At 39.0% G+C, this 20,319-nt stretch overlaps 2 protein-coding genes, 1 long non-coding RNA gene and 1 pseudogene across 3 annotated transcripts in view; 1 reads left to right on the plus strand and 3 right to left on the minus strand.

The window, feature by feature from the left end:
• The window catches only part of LOC144665654 (uncharacterized), a 32,171-nt gene extending 21,196 nt beyond the window's left edge, over positions 1 to 10,975 (minus strand). The window contains exon 1 of the mRNA XM_078526924.1: positions 9,298 to 10,975. Within this exon, the coding sequence (XP_078383050.1) occupies positions 9,298 to 10,975 (1,678 nt within the window). The remainder of the gene's footprint in view (positions 1 to 9,297) is intronic.
• Positions 1,807 to 3,484, plus strand: LOC144665844 (uncharacterized). Its single transcript, XR_013573076.1, has 4 exons — positions 1,807 to 1,908; positions 2,096 to 2,261; positions 2,712 to 2,791; positions 3,390 to 3,484. It is a non-coding gene; the product is annotated as an uncharacterized LOC144665844 (long non-coding RNA).
• A 2,127-nt stretch (positions 10,976 to 13,102) lies between the features above and the next one.
• Positions 13,103 to 16,051, minus strand: LOC144666592 (uncharacterized; annotated as a pseudogene).
• Positions 15,673 to 18,378, minus strand: LOC144666182 (uncharacterized). The gene has a single exon (XM_078527544.1). It carries the CDS (start codon positions 18,080 to 18,082, stop codon positions 16,610 to 16,612), a length of 1,473 nt encoding a protein of 490 aa, XP_078383670.1. The 5' UTR covers positions 18,083 to 18,378; the 3' UTR covers positions 15,673 to 16,609.
• Positions 18,379 to 20,319: the final 1,941 nt, after the last annotated feature.

Genomic DNA, 20,319 nt, shown 5'->3' on the forward strand with positions numbered 1-20,319 from the left:
TAATTATTAATCCTACTGATAAATAACATGAAACATCAAACAATACCACACAAGAAGACACCTTAACCAGAAGCTCGTGTTTGAAATGAAAAATTGCTGACTTTTTTTATATGCGGATTTGATTCAGCGTTAAAAAAGGAATATGTATATATCAAAATTGTAGACCACAGTGGAGGCTGGAGCCCTGAAGCAAATTTTTATGGAGCCCTAGAGCCTTAACATTTTTGTTTTGGAGCCCTGGAGCCCTTCATTTTTTAGCCCGGAGCCCTGGAGCCCTAAACCCCTTTGGGACCCTGAATTTTGTGAGTTTCCAATACGTAATAATAATAATAATAATAATAATAATAATAATAATAATAATAATAATAATAATAATAATAATAATAATTATAATAATAATAATAATAATAATAATAATAATAATAATATTTAATACTTATATTGCGCTTTTTCTATAAAAATATTCAAAAGCGCATTACAATAATTATTATTAAACTAAATTAAAAAAGTTACACAGTAAAAATGAATTTAAAATTACAATATTTACATATTAAAATTTCCAGAGTAATAGTGAATGGTAGTGAATAGTAAAATTTAAGAATCACAATATTAAATCAAATGAATAACAAATCTAACTAAAAGCCTTTCTAAATAAATATATTTTAACAGAACGTTTAAAAGACTCGATGGATGTTTCCTGTCTTATTGGCAGAGGAAGACTGTTCCATAAGAATGGGGCAGCTATCAAAAACGCGCGATCTCCCAAAGTCTTTTTCGTTTTCAGCCGAGGTCTTTCTAACAATATACAACTATTGTTACGGCGTAGGTGATAATGTGAGGCCGGTAAGACAGAGACTTGGTCCTAGGCGCTACACCGTGAAGTATCTTGAATGTAATAATAATAATAATAATAATAATAATAATAATAATAATAATAATAATAATAATAATACTAATAATAATACTAATAATAATAATTATAAAAACAATATATAATTATAATAAAAACCTTCCCAAAATCCTTTGCAACTGAAAAATCGTCAATGCCAAATAACTTAGTCAGTTTGAAGTCAGCAGGAGTAGTACGTCGTATAGAAATAACTCTTACCATAAACTACTTATTGTATAAGTCGTAGGTTGATGACGTCATTAGTCACGTGACTTTGCTCAGAAGTTCGTTTTTGCTCACTGTGACGAAAATAGTTTATTACTAAAAAAGCAGTCATTGCAGTTTGAAGCACATTGGTGTGAGGCATTTCGAACTGCCCAGGTACCGAACAAAATATCAAAATTAAGGTAGCTATGCACAATTTTCAAAAAATGGGAGTCTGGGTACAAGTGCGTATCTGGCGTTGCATTAAATGCGAGGTAATAAGAAATTACATGTTGGTAGATAATTATATGTGAAGTAGTTTTTAATTAGTCCCATTGTTATGACGTCATCGGTCACGTGACCAGAACGGATCACATTTTTAAATTCGCTTGAAAACTTTACTAGAACCTCTCTCTTAGGATTTTTTTGAGCAAAGTTGTAGTTTTTTAAATAGTGTTTTGAAAAATGGCCATTATTACTTTTTCGTGAAAAAGTACGGTAGTAAAAAATACAATAGAAAAGTTTGTTGGCTTCCTACTCAACGACCATTTGCATTTGAAATAAAAGAAAATTTTGCCAAAGGCTTGAGTGTATGCTCTTTATTATAGCATGATCAGTTTCTTTTCATTGTAATTGCTCTGAGCGAGGTTGAATGTAATTTCTTTCAGACATAGGAGTGGCGCTTGGGGAGAGTTTAAGCTGTGTCCCCCCTAGTCCCCCCTGCTTGCGGATTCCCCGCGGTCCGTATTGCGGGCGCATTTTCAAAATGGCGTCGATCTAGTGTTTTGATTTTGCAATTTCGAGTTCTATTCGCTGTTTTCACCGTTCCCATAATACATCTTGTTTACCCCCCAAAATATTTGCATAAGCATTGTTTTCAATTTCTCTTGGGATTTACAGTGACGTGCAATCGTCCCCAGAGAAATTGAAAACAATGCTTATGCAAAAATTTTGGGGGGTTATTTAAATAAAACAAGATGTATTATGGGATCGTGAAAAAAGCGAATAGGATAGTTTTGTCAATGTTCTTTCTTCTTGACGCGATCACGAGTCCCGAAACAAAGGGTATTCGATATCCTTTATTTGTATTCCCGATACTGGAGAAGAATATGGAATGAGGAGAAACGGTGGAAGCTTTTCGCACAAACATTTCTAACAGAGACTTCAGGTAAGCGTTTCTCATTGTACTATAATTTCATTTTGAAGACTGGCTTAAGCTTATGTCTTCGGCGTTTATGTGAAGATTAATAAAAGTGCTAAAGATAGAATCGTACTAAAACTAAGCTGGTCTTAGCTCACTGGAATTAAAGCCGAAAAGATCTTGTAGATTTTGAGGCGATAGTGTCATAGTACATGTAATGTCACTCAGTTCGTCGAGGCATGTAATTGTTATTTATATTTGTCATCTGAATGTTAAGCTACTTCAATTTAATAAGAATCGCATCCTTTAATTATTTATACGTGAGGAAATGTTTGTCAAAATATTGACCATGTGGTCATTTCCGGCCGCAAAGAAATAAATGAGACCATTTCTGAAGTTTAAATTTCTATCTTACCACGATGTGTATTGTATTGCCAGACATAGATTGACGTTTCTTTTACATTTTGTTGTATACAGGTAATTTGTGGGATTATTAGAATGTCTAATTTGTAAACAGGATTTACAGAATTCTGAACTGAGGACTTTCTGAATTGCTGGTGAGTTAAACTATGGATTATAACAAGTTCAGGCAGTTATTGATCTCTTTAGCCAATCTCAGCAATTCCCATCCTCCTCTCTTCACACATTTACTACCTGAGACATTTTTAAAAGATCTACTTTTTGACCAGACATTTGCCTATGTTATAAAAAAGCTGTTTGACATTTTTTAAGGCATGTATTTTCAGTTGTTGGATGGCCTTCAGTAGCATTTTAAACTACAGCTAGCAATGTAAAAAATTCAGATGAAGACTGACATTTTTTTCTGCAAAATTATGATTAATGAAAGGAAGGGTGCAAAGAAAATTGATTTCTTCCTGGCCTGACCCAGGTAGACTGTGCAAGGTGAAACCATTATATGCTTGCCCAAAATCCCATGTTTCTCTGGAAAGATCAACAACAACAAATAAAAATCCATAAATGTCATTTGGCTATCTGGCAAGTGGAAAAAATTATTGAATCCACTAGCCCAACATGAAAGCAGTCAGTTTTTTTTTCACACACTGAAAAAGGCCATTCAATATACAGTCTGCATGATGGAAAAATAGCAATTTCATCAAAATAAACAGTTTTTGTTTGTTTTGTTTCTATTTACAGGTGACTTGAAGAGTGCAATGACATTTCTCTTAGTCAAAATGAACTCAAAAATACACATTGTGTTAATGTAATAAAATTGTCACATGATTGATTCCCACATGTTGCCAGTTTAAACCTGAATATACTTTAGTGACATTTATAGCTATGTTATATGTAATATGAACATCCCAGAACCCAATCAGATAAGGCTACATGTGAATACTGACACTTTATTACATGTAAGTTTTGAAACCATTCTGGGTTCATGACAAAACTATTTTGTTTTGGCATGATTGTAGATTACCCCGGCACTTTTTTGCATAACTGAAATGACTGCCACCGCAGTCTGCAGTCACCATACAAATATCAAAAATTATTTCATGCTGAACTGATTTTAATGTCACCGCAGTCCACGGTCCACGGTCCGTCACAAAAAGTTTGGTGTTTAGATTGCCTGCCACTGCGTAGTCACGCATTTCTTGTCTGCCACCGTGGTCCGCAGTCCCATAGTGAACACATGGGACAGAATGTTTTGTGTTTAGAGAGGCCTACTTATTCATTTCGGTTAGCCTAAAATGCACTTTGGTTAGCCTGTTCACGGTTAGCTATCTATATTTGTAAGGGCAACACTATATATTGTTAACATGTAGAATTCTGGGTACACTACGGACTGCGATTTGGTTGCTTGCAGTTAGCCTTTATATTGTGTTCAGGATATCTACTGTTCTTAAATCCACTACGGGACTGCGGACCAGGGTGGCAGGCGATTATAACATTTACTAGCATTTCTTAGAATCGACTACGGGACTACGGGCCCTGGTGGCAGGCGATTAGCAGACTTTGTATTATTTTCAAATAAAACACTATGGGACTGTGGACCGCGGTGGCAGGCAATTATAACAATTAAATCCAATTTTGATGAATGGAATGCATGACTGCCGACTGCGTTATGAGTGAAATATAACTTAACAACAAAATTTCACTGCGGACTGTGGACCACGGGAGCAGATGAATAATGGCGGGGTATTCTACGAAAATATTACGAAAATTTACGAAATTACTATCGCAGACCATAAATTTACTCTAGCACAGGCTTAAGTGTCTTCAATAGTGTAAAGGTCGGGACAACTTATGCGACTTGACAGGTCGCGGCGACAAGTCGCTCCATGTGTACTGCTTACAACTAAGTCGCTGCAACAAGGTGTTTGTTTGGTGCACAAACAGCTAATTTGGAAGAGGGGGAATGCAAACTAGTTTTCCATATTCAATATGGCGAAAATACATGACGCGCTCTCAAACTAGGCGACTGTCGCCGCGGCGTGTTGCAGCGACGTGTCGCCTAGTGTGTCCAGACCTTAATGGCAGTTTAATTATAATGTGTGGTTCCAAAAATATCCATACCTACCCCAAGATTGGATCCTTCCGACCCCCTGGAACTTTCAGTTTAGCTTCATACTTTATTTTAAAAATTTGGGCTATTGCGCCCTCCCTCCCCTTCAGAATTTCCATTGACCATCCTTGGGGTGAGTATCAAATTTTCTGGAACCGCACAATGTAGGCATTTACTTATAAAAGTACTGTAAGCTGCAGATTTATTCAGACTAATCTATTTTTTAACCTTTTCACATTTTCCTGTTTTCTATGGAATATATAATTATATATTGTTTTTACTGGTTTCACTTGTAATAATAATAATAATAATAATAATAATAATAATAATAATAATAATAAACCTTTATTTAATCACGATCTGTCTGGATCGACAAACTGCTGAAATTAAGTTTTTTAAATATGGGGTCCATTCTCGCTTTTTTGCAAAACTGCTTGTGGTTGGTAGCGTTATTAAAGTAGCTTGACACAAAATTCCATAAGACTGCACCTCTGTGCTGGATTGAGTTCTTTAAAAAGGACGTTGAAAATCGTGGGACAACCGCTTATTTGTGTCCTCTTAGGTTGTAGGGTCCCTGTCTCCACGTTACTAAATTGAAATCGTTTTAGGAATCTTTTCGATTACAACATTGTAAAACAGCTTAATAAGACTGAGTTTGTATAAATCGAGTATTGAGTCCCACTTAGTGATTTCCATCACCGTATCCGATGGTGTGTCCCATGACAAGTTGAAGATAATAGGCCTTATTCTTATTCCCCGACGGCCCTGGGACGAGAGCCTTCTAAACATGAATGCGAGGCTAATGCGGGGTACTTTGCTCGGAATTGCAAAGAAACATATGACAAATTGTGACTGGGTTGCCGAAAAACCTTAAAAATTATAAACGCTTTGAGGATCTTGAGCTAGGAGGTGATCTGCAGGCTAGAGGGATACCAGGGTCAATCAGAAAAATTAGAAGATCTGGTAGAACTGACCGAGAAGACTAACAAATTTCCTTGAAGTAGTTGAATCGGGGTAGTGCAAGTCAGTCATCGAGTCGCATGGCAATAACCCCAATCTGTTAATATTTGTTTTGATTGTACATCCGACTTGCCAGAGGCAATAGACTTAACTTGGAGAGATTTGTATTGCTATTATTTAAAAAAAAGTAAGAATAAATATCTGAAGGCATGCTGCGTATTGACTTCATATTTTGATCGGCATATGGACAAAAACAACTGAACGAAATGATGGTGCATTAATTATTTATAAATTCTTTTGCTGTTAAATGCTCTCATTGTTTAGTTAAAAGAATAGCTTTTAATTCCACTGAACTGATTTCTTTCACACTCTGACTGCTATTTTTCTGCGCTGCTGCGAAACGTCTTTAAGAGAAATAGTAAATTTAATTAATGTTCTCGAACGCCGGTTCAAGCAAACTGGCAAAATCACAAGATCTAAACTTCCAAATTCCTTTCGCCCCTAAATCATCGAATGTTCGAATAAAAGATAATTTTCTCAGCTCTGTCAAGTGAGAATATCGATAATTTAATGATCATTTAATATTCTTCCACGAAAATAGTCTGAAGCAGAACTGGATGTTTCAAATTAAAATCTCGCACGCACATTAAGATCGGAAAACTCACTAAATTACAAAGCAATTTACAAATTCGTTTTGGAGCTAACTACACGCAATTTTTGAGTAAAAGGCTAGATTTTCATTTGGCTCAGGTGATGCTGTTAATCGTTTCACGCTCATTTCATGATCTTGCAGTGAAAAAAGTTATCACAGCGCTAGCTTTTGTTTACGTTTGTTACTGAGATATGTGTGCGTGATCAAATTTAATTTAGCATCAAGGAAGTTTAATCCCTCGCTTAAGTCGGATATACACTGAAAATAAACATAACAGATTAGCTGGAAACATAACCTGGTGTTGAAGTTTACTTCGCAAGTATTGCTGACTCGAAACCGTTCCCGACGATTCAGTGTAAATTTGTTAGCCTTCTTGGTCAGTTCTACCAGATCTTCTAATTATTTCTGGTTGACACTGGTATCCCTCTAGCCCGCAGGTCACCGTCTAGCTCTAGATCCTCAAAGCGTTTACAATTTGTAAGGTTTTTCGGCAACCCAGTCGCAATTTTCCATTCGATTTCCATTTTTCTTTGCAATTTTGAGCAAAGTACCCCGCATGAGCCTCGCATTCATGTTCAGAAGGCTCTCGTCCCAGGGCCGTCGGGGAATACGAATAAGGCCTATTCTCGCTGCCCTGCGATGCAATGTTTCAAGTGCTTGTATGTGGTCAGAGTTGTTACAACCCCCCCCCCCCCCCCCCCCCCCAGACAATGATGCCATACGTAACAGACGGCAGTATGACTTTGAAATAAAGGTCGAGGAAAGCTCTTCTTTTCAAAAATGAACATTTTTTCAGCAGGTTTAACTTCTTGGAGAAATTTCTTTTCAGATCTTAAAGGTGTTTCGACCAGGTGAGCTCATGGTCTATGATGACACCCAGCAGCCTTGTGTGGTGCACCCATGAGATTGTAGTCGAGCCAATTGTGATGAGAGGATGTGGCCCAATGAAAGAACCTCTATGTAACAGCATTGCCTCGCATTTTGTAGAGTGTGGTGTAAGGGAGTTGGTAACACACCATTCGTTAAGTTCATTAAGTGCTTTGTTAAATATAAGAAGACTACAGGCTTCATCAATAGTTGAGCCGATACAGTAGACTGTTGTATCGTCAGCGTACAGATATAGGGTGCCCGAAGATACGGCGTCTGGCATGTCGTTGGTATATAGGCTGAGCAGGCACGGACCTAGGACTGATCCTTGTGGAATGCCACAGGTCACCTTCAGCTTTTTTGACTGGGTAGAGTTCACTACTGTAATCTGCGATCTTTGATTCAGGTAGTCCGTCAACTAAAATAAGAGGTGTCCCTCGATCCCAAATCTATGCTTTAGTTTAGATAAAATAATTTTATGGGAAACACAGTCAAATGCCTTTTTGAAATCCACGAAGGCAGTAGCAACCACTAAATTTCTGTCAAGGGCTTGCCTCCAACATTCCGTGAGATGAACCAGCAATAGTTGGGTCGAGTGGTTCTTGCGGTAAGCCCATTGTTTGTCAGTGAGTAGACCGTTATCCATGACAAGTTCTACGATTCAAGAATTTTACTTGGTACACTGAGTAAGGAGATGGGTCGGTAATTACTCGTGTCAGTCGTGTCGTCCTTTTTGAAAACAGGGCATAGGTGTGCCGTCTTCAATTGGTCAAAAACATTGCCTTTCTCAACACTTAGCGAGTACAACTAGGTGAGCGGTGGAACAACTTCTGGTTCAGCTATACGCAATAACTTAGGAGTTATTTGGTCTGGTCCCGTGGCTTTGTTAGTTTTTAGGGCTTTAATTTTGCTCGATATCAGCTTTTCCGAGATTTGAATGTTAGAGACCGTTTGTATCGTTGTTGCATCTCTGTCATCCCTTTCTGTGGCGATTGCAGGGTTCCTTGAGAGATTTTCACCAATGCTTGCGAAAAAAGCATTTATCAAGTTTGCTTTTTCTTCGTCCCGAACAGCGAGAGTGTTATCGTGTCGTTTTAGAGGCCCAATTTGAGGTCTTCTCTTTGGGTTTGTTGCATCGGAGAGAATCTTCCAATACGCTGCAGTGGATTTCGCAGATTCGATTTTTTCACGGAAGAAGTTTGCTTTCGCTTTTCTTACGTCGGCGTTTATTACATTCCTGACTTTTTTGTATCTGGCCCAGGCAGTCTCGTCTTTAGTAGCCACAACAGACTTGAATAATTTGTATCGGTAATTCATCTTTCTTCTCATTTCATTTGTAATCCACGGTGCGCTCTTGCTTCGGATTTTAATCTTTTTTAGAGGTGCATGTTTGTCGCAGATTTCTTTAAAAAGCCAGTTCCATGCCCATAGCACATCATCCATATCTTCAAACGTGTTTGCTACATGAAATGATTGTTTGTTTCTTCTTTTTTTCTTGGTAAGAGTCATGTATCATTTTCTGCTTCTCATTTTTGGATTATTTGGGACGCATAAATTAATAATCTCCAAAAAATCACCCAATCAGTAGACGTGAAGTCGTAGAGATCGATCGTTAAGTCCGACGGGCCGCCATCTTGGTTCATGAACGCAAAAGAAAACTGGGGAGAGTGCAAAAACCCCGTGGGTAGGGATGCGGGGTGTCTGCAGCTTGGAGGTGCGAATTTTGCACTCTCCCCAGTTTTTCGCTCACGTTCATGAACCAAGATGGCGATCGATCTCTACGACTTCACGGAAAAAGTAGGGGAACGGTGAACAGTCTACCCAATCAGTAAATAAATCGGTAACATTTTTCCTAGTTGATCATCAACTGGAAATTCATTAACGTAAATGTAAAACGTTTGCTCTGACGAAGGGTAATGCTCGAAACATCAGCTTTTTAAAATTCACTACTGCGATTTACCAACTTACAATCAACTAAGTGTTTCTCTCTCTCTCTCTCGCCGACGGCGGACGCTGCACAACAGTTTCTTAAAACTGAAAACCTTGAACATTTGTCTTACCTTCCTTTCCATCCTCCTCTGCCTTTTCCGCCCAAGAGTTAAAAATGCTCCTTTGCTGTTTTTGATAGAGCATGGCTTCTAAGAGATAATAAATCTTGATACGGTCATGATGTTCCACTGGAAGGAGAAGGTGGTCTGACTTCAAAGAAATGTTCAAGGCAAGTTCAAAGTTTGGCTTATCAAGTTCAAATCTGTTGAAAGCTGTGATGTATTCTTTGTCCAAAAGAGCTGAAATATCCTTCAGTTTGGACATGAAAAGGTTACAAAACCTGTCTCTTGCCTTCTGGTAATCTTTCATGAAAACGGTGCTGTTACCGATGCTCCTTAAAAACTTTCGCATCAACGGATGAATGTCGTAGGAGAGGACCTTCGCCTTTGGGTCAACCGATACTACTATGCTATTTCGCAAGCCCTCCAGCTGTATAACAGCTTCCGACAAGTCCACCCCGAGGATGGTAGCGGCTGCTTCGGCAGAGAAAGGGCGGCCACATAACGACACTGAAACGGCACTCTCTTTTAGCCTTTCACTCGGCAGGAAGAAAAACATTTTTCTCAAGCAGTTCTCTTGTTCTTTGTCAATCCCTTCCTTTTTGTAATCAAATATTTCTCTCTCCTGTGTAACTTTCTCTGTCGGAGGTAATCCCGTTTCTGGGATTCCGATCACTGCCTCTTCCTCTATGGTTTCAAGAAGCTTTTTGTCATCTGCTGTCTTCTGCCTTAAGATGGCGGCCATTCCGTTCAGGATAAGGGGATTCCCTCGGCACATTTGTACCAACTTATCCCGACTTTGATCTTCTTCGAGGCTACGATTTCCATAGGTTTGAAGTAGTACACTTGAGACCGCTTTATCTAATGCTTTAACTTCATAATTATCGACAAGAGAATCACCGTGACGAATCGCAGTTCTCGAAGTCAACAAAATCTTCAACTTTGATTTTCCCTGAACACGTTGAAGTCTTCGGAGAAACGTCATAAAGTTGATATTCTGGTCCTTGGCAGCGTCTCCTTCTCCCCCCGCAAACTGGTCAACATTATCTAGAAGTAACAGCATGTCGCTTTCGTCGTTTTGCATCAGTTGTTGTATTTGACCGATGACTGGATTTGCTTCATAGCTTACGACCGTTCGCTCTGATTCCGTTAAAGCGTTTAGAACGTGGAAGTGAACGCTTTTCATCTCAGTTATTCCTCTAAAGTCGACTTTAAATTTTCTGCCAGGCCACTTTGATAAAGTTTTAATGGCTAGCGTTGTCTTGCCTACCCCACTTGATCCATACAAATTCACAACACTCGAACTGCCTGTTGTTAGCTTTGTCATAACTTTCTCTAAGTCGTGAACTCTGCCAGTTAGATCTTCTTTTGTCTTTACAGCCTTTCGCTGGCGTATTGTTTTGAAGCCTTGGATCTTTTCTTGGATGCTCTCCTTCTTGGTTGTTTTCGGAGTTGAAAACCTCTCTAACAAAGTTAGATTGTCCTCCGACACGAGACCTTGAGTGGCAAATAAATGCAAACAAGAATATAGATCTCGCTCTTGTTGATCTTCAAATTTGCCTTTAAAATTTCTTTTAATAGACGAAACGGCAACTTCGAGTTCTTCAGGGCTTAATTCACTTGAAACGTCTTTAAGAAGTTTGTCAAGATCAGGAGAAATCTCTCCTATCGCTGTTTCGAGCGACGCCATCTTCGCCAAATATATCATGATATGTGGCACCACAATGCAATAAAGTTATGCAGAAGTATAATCAGACATTGTTCATAAAATGATGAAAACATTCACGCCACCCTCGACCTACAGAGAGCTGTCTTATTTTCCGCATTTAATCTGTACTACAGCTGGTCACAAAGATAAGAAAATTTTAGCACCAAAGCCATCATCATCCACTCAATTAATTAACTGGTCATGATAAAGAGCATAACCGCGGCAATAATGTTTTGACAAGTGCGAAACACGCAACGCTCAAGGGCATAACTGATGAAAATATCTACTAATGATAAAGATGAAATGTTTATTTGTCAAGAGCGTGCATGGGAGAAAGGAAAATATCTGAGTTCCCGATGGGAATCGAACCCATGGTAAAAAATCTGTTGTTTTGAGACGACATTTCGGCATTATACTGACGCAAGCACAAGTACAAGCATAACAGCTCTCATTTCACCGTGAAAACGGCTTTGACGCAAGCATTAGCACAAGGATCAATTTTTTTTTCGTTTTCTTGAGCTTGTTCTTGCGTTCGTGTGAAAACAAAACACCGCATAAGCACAAGAAAATTGTTTACGTCTGACCATGTCTAGCCAATTACTGAGCACTCGCTTCAAACACCCCCGCGTCTGAGCATTTGAACAAATTAGCGGAGGCAGGACCTTCTTATTTGATGAAAAGTGCTTTGAAAAGAGTAAATAATAGAAGGTTAAAAATATTAAAATAAATCAGATGTTCATTCAGGGTAACATGGTCCTTTACATAAGTTTTGGGAAGTATTGAGTGACGATGAAACAGAAGAATTTAATCAAAATTAACGTTGTTAAATCTTATTTAAGAAGCCTGTTCATAAACGTCATACAGCGTCCGCTTGGTAAATTGTAAACTGGGAGTCATAAAACGGCTTTGTATACCAGTCAGCGAACTCTGCCTACCCTACCCTATAAGGGGTTCAGTGCAGGCGAGAGACTCCATGATAACTTGCATGCGCATGTAACCTATCCTGGATTCTTGCACTTCTTCCTTCTGGACTCAATATATATTGATATATTTATTTTCCTTTCGGACTGCTATGTACTCCAATTCAATTACGAAAAGGAAAAAAGTTTACTGAAGATCTAAGAACACAGTAAAGAAACCTAAATATAAGATTATCCGATTGCAGCTTTTGCTATGCAACCATGACATTTTACTGTCTGAGTAATTCGAAATTCCATAACATTTCACTGGCGACGGAATCGGAGTCGTAATCGGAAGCGCAGTGTTACGATCTAGTGAGCATCAAACAGACGGAGTCGTAAACAAAGTTCAGCTTTCGCTTATGACTTCGTCGCCTATGATCCAGTGAAAACTAGATTGTTGGAGTCGCAAGCAGAAAGGAAGCACTCGGAGGGTGTGAGAACCAGCATCATGGTTGGTTTGTTTTTCGCTCTTGTCTGCGACTCTGACAATCTAGTTTTCACTAATATATAAGCGACGGAGCCATAAGAGGAATCGAGAGAAAATGGAAACGTTCTGTTTCTTTAGACTCTGATCCCGTAGAGCTTATGAAGATTTATGAGTAAAAAACGTTTCGAGGGTAAGATTACATCGATGACAGACTTCACATGTCGTAATATGGAAAATTCGAGGCACTTTTTTTCGCTTGATTGACAGTTTCTTTGTTCTCACGGTGGCTCGCATGACTGCGATTTCTCGGAATTTGTGTTCAACTTCTCGGAAATCATGACTTTTTTTGCAAGTCAAAATTACATCATTATTTGTGCACGGTCGTCCCATTTTGTTTAACTTAGCCCTGTTATCACAAAACAACAGGTGATTGCAAGGGTCTTTGGACAGCACATAAATAATTTTATTAACTATGACGATTTTTTTTTCAAACTTCGTAAAAGGCAATGTTACATTGGTCTTTATACTGATAAATTTATGCTGACTTATTTAACCATATTCTTCGCAACCGCTTCACTCGCTTAAAAGCTACCAAATACATAAATAATTTATTTCTTCCTAATAGACGAATACTAACTTTTACAGGACCTAGTCGTCAACCGTATAATTTTAGATAAAGATAAAGCTGGTTTCCGCACTCTAGCGATCAAAAAAGGCATTTAGCGCCAATGATATATAACTGACTAGGAATCAGCTAGCATTGTACATAAGCACAAATAAAATGTCCAGCTAATTACGTCTGCGTCGTTTATAAACACGACCATAGTCTAATTATTGGAAGCTGTCGCTGTTTTCTTAAGTTCAGACATGCTTATGCTTATGCGCTAGTTCAAAATCAGCTTCTATAACTCCTTGCAAAGTTCCACGATGACCGCTGAATCCAAGTAAATCTTGTCAACTCCAACATCTTCAACTTCGTTGCCAATCCAACTGCCCCCTCCTTCTTTATCGAGAACAAGTTGTTGTTCCGTATTCTGCGCCTTTCGGTAGATTTCAATGAAGGGGATACCAACGCGCCGTTGACGATAATTTTCTTGCGCCAATCTTCGCTGAGGAGCACCATAGGCCGACTTAACAGGTTTGAAAGACTGCACAGAATTAAATTCGTAAATTTTGTGAGTTTCAGCGAGTTCCCCGTCTTCGCCAAAGCCATAAGGATAGATCGCAGCAGTCTGATACCTTGACAGTATACTCTTTAACTCGCACTTCCATTGCTTATTAACTAACAAGTCGAACAATGTTTTGTCTTCTCCTTTAAGCAAATGTGGCTGCAGACCTTTTGAGATGTACTTGTGTTTTAAAAGCAATCCAACTTTCGGCGAAGAACGTTGCCTTTGACTTTGAATCTTCTTAAGCTCGATGTCCACATTAGCAAGAGCTTTCGAGCTTAAGGAGGGACTTTCTGCACTGCATTCGAAATGCTCGTCAAGATAAACAGTGTCTTCGGACTCACGGCTGCTAATAATATCGTGATAGCTTGGCGACCATTGTGAGGTGATAATGTTGTAAGTGATGGTAACTCTGTGTCCTTTGAGGACAGGTTTGACTTCATGAATGCAGTCGCTGTAAAATGCGGCCCACTGAATTCTGCTCGTGTCTCCGGAGTACTGCGAAAAGTCAAAGACGTGTTGCAAGCCGTCATGGTTAACAAGCAACTCACCGCCTTTGTGAGGCGAAGGAAGACAAACGACCAGAGTTCCGATCCTATTATGCACCTATCATTTAAGCCCGAGAGGGGGGGGGGGGGGGGGAAAGGAGTTGCGTATCATGCTGTGATCAGATGGACTGTCGACGTGGCGGTTTGGGTTCTTTTGGGTTTGGGGGGGGGAAATTTTTTTTTAAAAAAAAGGCAAAAACCCTCCTTCGCCGTAAACGTTGACTTTATAGAGAACCAGCTCTACATGCCTGCCAGGAGCAAGTTTATCCTCGATATGTGCTTTGATGGGTTCCATTCCAGGATGTCTTCTTATTCGGAGCCTCGCTGATTCAATCTCGTAGGCCAGACGAACCTCGGGATCAAGCACTGTTTTCATTTCTTTTATGTCTCCAAACGGTGCGGGATTGCAGTATTCCAGCAGTTCATCTAAAGGAAGATTTGGCAAGGTGAATGCTTCCCAGTTTATACTTTCTGCTTTTGTTGCTTCACTTCTAAAACGCAATTCTCCATATCTGATGGCCGTAAACTTCCTCTACAGCAGAACAAGGGTTTGGATAAAGCATGCTTGAGACTATCGATAAGTGGATCGCAAATTTTGATCTCTTCTTTGAAACGATACGTTTCTTTGATATGATGACTGTTAACTACATAGCCCAATGGACGGAGTTTTCTACTTCTTGCTCGTATTCAAGAGATCTATGGTCGGTTTCCTTTGGAATTTGGAGTTGCGACAACCTCTTTGGTGGTTATTTAGAAAACGAGTTACTTCTAATTGACAGGTAGAGTCGCGTGTCTATTATCTTGACGCAAAGTAGCGTCACGCGATTCTACTAGCCAACCAGGTGTAGCTGGGAATTCTTAGAAAATACAGTGCCGTAGCAAGGGGAGGGGCCGGGGGGGCCCGTGCCCTCCCCAGTTTTTTTCCCAAAAAGTAAAAAACAGACCTGTATAAAATGTTGAAAATAAAATTTTATCTCCCGAGAAGTTTGAATCAATAACATTTGTACTTCTTTTCATTTTCAATGTACGTAGGAAAATAATATAAAAGCCAAAAACTAAAACAAATCAGAAATCGTGACAACAATGTGAAAACAATGTCTCAAAAATGTCTCAAATTTGCGATATGCGTAAATCACAAATAGCTCTTGGAGAACGCTGGAAATAGCATTTCCAAGCCTCTAGATTTCAAAATTTTCGGGGGGAGCATGCCCCCAAACCGCCCTAGCAGCTCGCGCCTCCAGCGCTCGTGTGCCCCCCCCCCCCCCCCCCCACTTATTTTACCCTTGCTACGGCACTGAAATAGGTACATTGCTTCCGCCGGAAATAGCTACCAATTCCAAGAAAGGACGAACCTTGTTTACGCCGGATGTACAAGGACTGAGCCAAAAACAAACAACTAACCACGAGCTTCTGTTTGCAAAATCTATAACCGTCTATGTTTCACGTTATGCGTCAGATTGCCATTGCATTTTGATTGTTGTAATCGTCATTTTTTGGATTTTAGATTTGTAAATGTATCCACAAGAGAAATAAAACAATTTACGTTTTTAATGTAAGATAGCTGCGCGTTGATATGAAGATTCGTTACGAAATCATGCTCTAAAATGATTATTTAAGGAGTTTGACTGTTTGGAGTTGTCATTTGATGGCATCTCCGTTTTTGGTCCACTTCAATCTCGGAATTTTACGTTAGCATTATGCCTGATCCATGTTTAGTACGTTACTTGTATTATCTATTAAGGCCCTTTATGTCTGTAAACATCAGGTTTCAGATTCTCAATATACATACACTTTTTTTTTTTTTCATTTATTTTCTTTACTTTATTATTATGTATTTTTCCGTGTATTGGGATGTTCCATCTTCCTGGTTTTATTGACGGCTGAAATTTAATGCCATTTTCGTTTCATTGCTTGCATGATTAACAGTTTCTTTGTTCTCTGGTTACCTGCATGACAACAGATGTTTCTCGGAATTTGCATTCAACTTCTCGGAAACTATAGCAGAAAATTCTTTTTGCGAGATTTTAAAATCCTGTTTGTAATCCAAACTTGCATAATTAATAATCTACTGGTAACATAGGATTTTGTGCTACCTCTTTCCATTTATAATAATGATACTTGATAATTCTGCGCGGTCGTCCAGTTTGCAATCGCATATTATACAGACATAATAAGACTCCATAACAGACAACTGCGTGTTTGCACCAATTAGTCTTAAAGTAAAAATAACATCGTTTAGTATACTACTATCTACGGATCCTAGCTGTCATTGTATAATTAAAACATGGCCATGGTTTTTACGGCAAACAGTAAAAGCATATTGTTAGCAGAAAAAGATACAAGCTTAAATTAAAAGCAGTGTTGAGAGGACAACATGAAATATCGACTATTGCAATGATTTGAGCATGTTTTTCTTTGTAAATCACAACATATACATAAGCATAAGCTAAAAAATAACGAGATTTCGTGTTGGACATACTAATTAATAATGCTATAGTAAAAATCAGCGTTTACAGCTCCTTGCAAAGTTCCACGATGACTGCGGAATCCAAATAAATCTTATCTACGCCACAATCTTCAATTTCGTTGCCGACCCACGAGCCTTCTCCTTTATTATTACGCACCGGTTCAAGATGGGCATTCTCTGTCGGCTTTCTGTAAATTTCAATAAAGGGGATACCAACGCGCCATTGACGAAATCCTCTTTGTAAGTATCCCCTTGAACGATCACCAGAGACCAACCACGGAGGCTTGGAAGACTTTGAAGTGACGTGGAATTCGTAGATTTCGTGAGTCTCTTCATAATCTAAGTCGGCATCATCCTCATAAACTAAAAGGATCGCGGCAGTCTGATACCTTGACAGTACACTCTTTAACTCACACTTCCACTGCTGATCAACTAAGAAGTCGAACAATGTTTTGTCTTCTCCTTTAAGCAAATGTGCCTGCAGACCCTTTGAGATGTACTTGTGTTTTAAAAGAAATCCAACCTTGAAAGGTGAACTACTCCTTTGCCTTTGAATCTTCTCAAGCTCAACGTTCACATTAGCAAGAGCTTTCGAGGCTAAAGAAGGACTTTCTACGCTGCATTCAAAATGCTCCTGCGCAGAAACAGGGTCTTCGGGCACACGGCTGCTATTAATAAGGGGATAGCTTGGTGACCATTGTGAAGTGATAATGTTGTAAGTGATGGTAACTCTGTGTCCTTCAAGGACAGGCTTGACTTCATGAATGCAGTCGCTGTAAAATGCGGCCCACTGAATTCTGCTCGTGTCTCCAGAGTGCTGTGAAAAGTCGAAGACGTGCTGCAAGCCGTCATGGTTAACAAGCAACTCACCGCCTTTGTGAGGTGAAGGAAGACAAACGACCAGAGTTCCTATCATGTTGTGATCAGATGGATTGTCGACGTGCCGTTTGAAAAACCCTCCTTCGCCGTAAACGTTGACTTTATAGGGAACCAGCTCTATATACCTGCCAGGAGTAAGTTTATCCTCGATGTGTGCTTCAATCGATATTTCTCCAGGATATCTGTGTATTTTGAACCTTGCTGATTCGATTTCGTAGGCCAGACGAACCTCAGGATCAAGCACTGTTTTCATTTCTTTTATGTCGCCAAACGGTGCTGGATTGCAGTGCTTCAGCAACTCGTCCAAAGGAATATTTGGAAAACTGAATTCTTCCCAGTGATCTTTGTCTTCTTCTGAATTTGTTGGCTTCACTTTTAATATGCACTTCTCCATATCTGATGGCCGTAAACTTCCCCCACAGCAAAACACGGGTTGGGATAAAGCATGCTCGAGACTATCGATAAGTGGATCGTAAATTTTGATCTCTTCTTTGAAACGATACGTTTTTTTGATATGATGACTGTTGACTACATAGCCCAATGGAGGACTGTGGACCGAGTTTTCTACGGCTTGCTCGTATTCAAGGGGTCCATGGTCGGTTTCCTTTGGCCGCTGTTTAGCAAAAGCTTCAGCCATTTTCGAATTTGAGTTTGCAACAACTAAACCTCTTTGTTAATGGTTTACAAAAGGGGTTATGTATCAGTCAAATCGAAGGTTCAACATCCCCCCCCGGGCATACCCCGGGCATTTGACGCCTTTATCGTCCCTGGGGGTGGGGAACTTGATCACTACACATATGGGGTTGGGAATTTGAACTCTAACCTCGATTTCGTACTACGTGTCCCAGTGAGTGAACGTGGGTTGATAAATCATGGCGAAGGCCGAAATAAGGTCCAAAATGACGAGTTAAAGGATTCATAAAGAAAAGATTGCCACTTTGTGACAACTTGGATAAAAAGCGAAGGGTTACAAAGGCTTTTTCCTGTATTTTAGACTTGTCTGCAGACTTGGCGCGTGAATTAATTCTCGAAAAAAGGCATTTTTAATGACGTGAAATGGATCTATGGTGGGGCATTTGAACGGCTTTTTGGCCCTGGAAGGGGGGAATTTGAACACAAATTTTTCAAAAATTCAAATGCCCGGGGTGTTGCCCGGGGGGGGGGGATGTTGAACCTTCGATTTGACTGGTACATTACTTCTGATTGACAGATAAACTCGCGTCCCTATTCATTCTTGACGCAAAGTAGCGTCACGCGATTCTACTAGCCAATCAGGTGTAGCTGGGAATTCTTAGAAAATAGGTACATTGCATCCGCCGGAAATAGCTACCAATTCCAAGAAAGGACGAACCTTGTTTATGCCGGATGAACAAGGACTGTGCCAAAAACAAACAACTAACCATGGCTTCTGTTTGCAAAGTCTACGACCGTCTATGTTTCACGTTATGCGTCAGATTGCCATTGCATTTTGATTGTTGTTATCGTCATTTTTTGGATTTTTGATTTGTAAATGCATCCACAAGAGAAATAAAACAATTTACGTTTTAAATGTAAGATAGCTGTGCGTTGATACGAAGATTCGTTACGAAATCATGCTCTAAAATGATTATTGAAGGAGTTTGACTGTTTGGAGTTGTCATTCGATAACATCTCCGTTTTTGGTCGACTTCAATCTTGGAATTTTACGTTAGCATTATGCCTGATCCATGTTTAGTACGTTACTTGTATTATCTATTAAGGCCCTTTATGTCTGTAAACATCAGGTTTGAGATTCTTAATATACACACACGTTTTTTCATTTATTTTCTTTAATTTAATATTATGTATTTTTCCGTGTTTCGGAATGTTCCATCTTCCTGGTTTTATCGACGGCCGAAATTTAATGCAATTTTCGTTTCATTGCTTGCGTGATTGACAGTTTCTTTGTTCTCTGGTTACCTGCATGACAACAGATGTTTCTCGGAATTTGCATTCAACTTCTCGGAAACTATAGCAGAAAATTCTTTTTTCGAAATTTTAAAATCCTGCTTGTAATCCAAACTTGGAAAATTAATAATCAACTGGTAACACAGGATTTTGTGCTACCTCATTCATACGGTGTACGATGAGTATCATGCGTTAAAATCTTGAAAAGGTACATGAAATCTTGAAAAAATACATAAAATCTTGAAAAGTGACATGAAATCTTGAAAAACACGAAAAAATCTTGAAAACAAAGTGAAAAATCTTGAAAAACGCGAAAAAATCTTGTAAAACGCGAAAAAATCTTGAAAACGCGAAAAAATCTTGAAAAACGCGAAAAAATCTTGAAAACGCGAAAAAAATCTTGAAAAACGCTAAAAAATCTTGAAAAACGCAAAAAATCTTGACAATGCGAAAACAATCTTGAAAAACGCGAAAAAATCTTGAAAAACGGTAAAAAGTCTTGAAAAACGCAAAAAAATCTTGGAAAACGCGAAAAAAATCTTGAAAACGCGAAAAAGCTTGAAGATTAATAAAGGTGAAATGAGATATTGATCTCACGTGAGACAACGTGCTTGCATGTTGAATACATGTCTGTTAGGCCAAACACTACTCCCTTTGAGCTGTTTCGGTAAAAGTATTGGTTGAGATTTGCGTTTTGGAACTCAACTAACTGCCTCCATTTTTTTATTCGTTTTGTCTCGTTACTTGCATCCAACAAATAAATTTTATTACAGTTTGATTACTGGATTTGAAGTCTCCAGGATGCGGTAACGATGATCTCTTCTGGCAATTTTTTTATTCTTAAGCAAGACTCGAGTTTCGGTTCTTCAGTGGAACTCATCAGTTGCTCCTAAAGTCTCGTCCAATTATTTGAAATCATTCGATTTGCCGTTTTTGTACAAATCTCAA

Source organism: Oculina patagonica, chromosome 9, assembly GCF_052425735.1.
Source record: "Oculina patagonica isolate OP01 chromosome 9, crgOcupat, whole genome shotgun sequence".
In the NCBI taxonomy this organism is placed as follows: Eukaryota; Metazoa; Cnidaria; class Anthozoa; order Scleractinia; family Oculinidae; genus Oculina; species Oculina patagonica.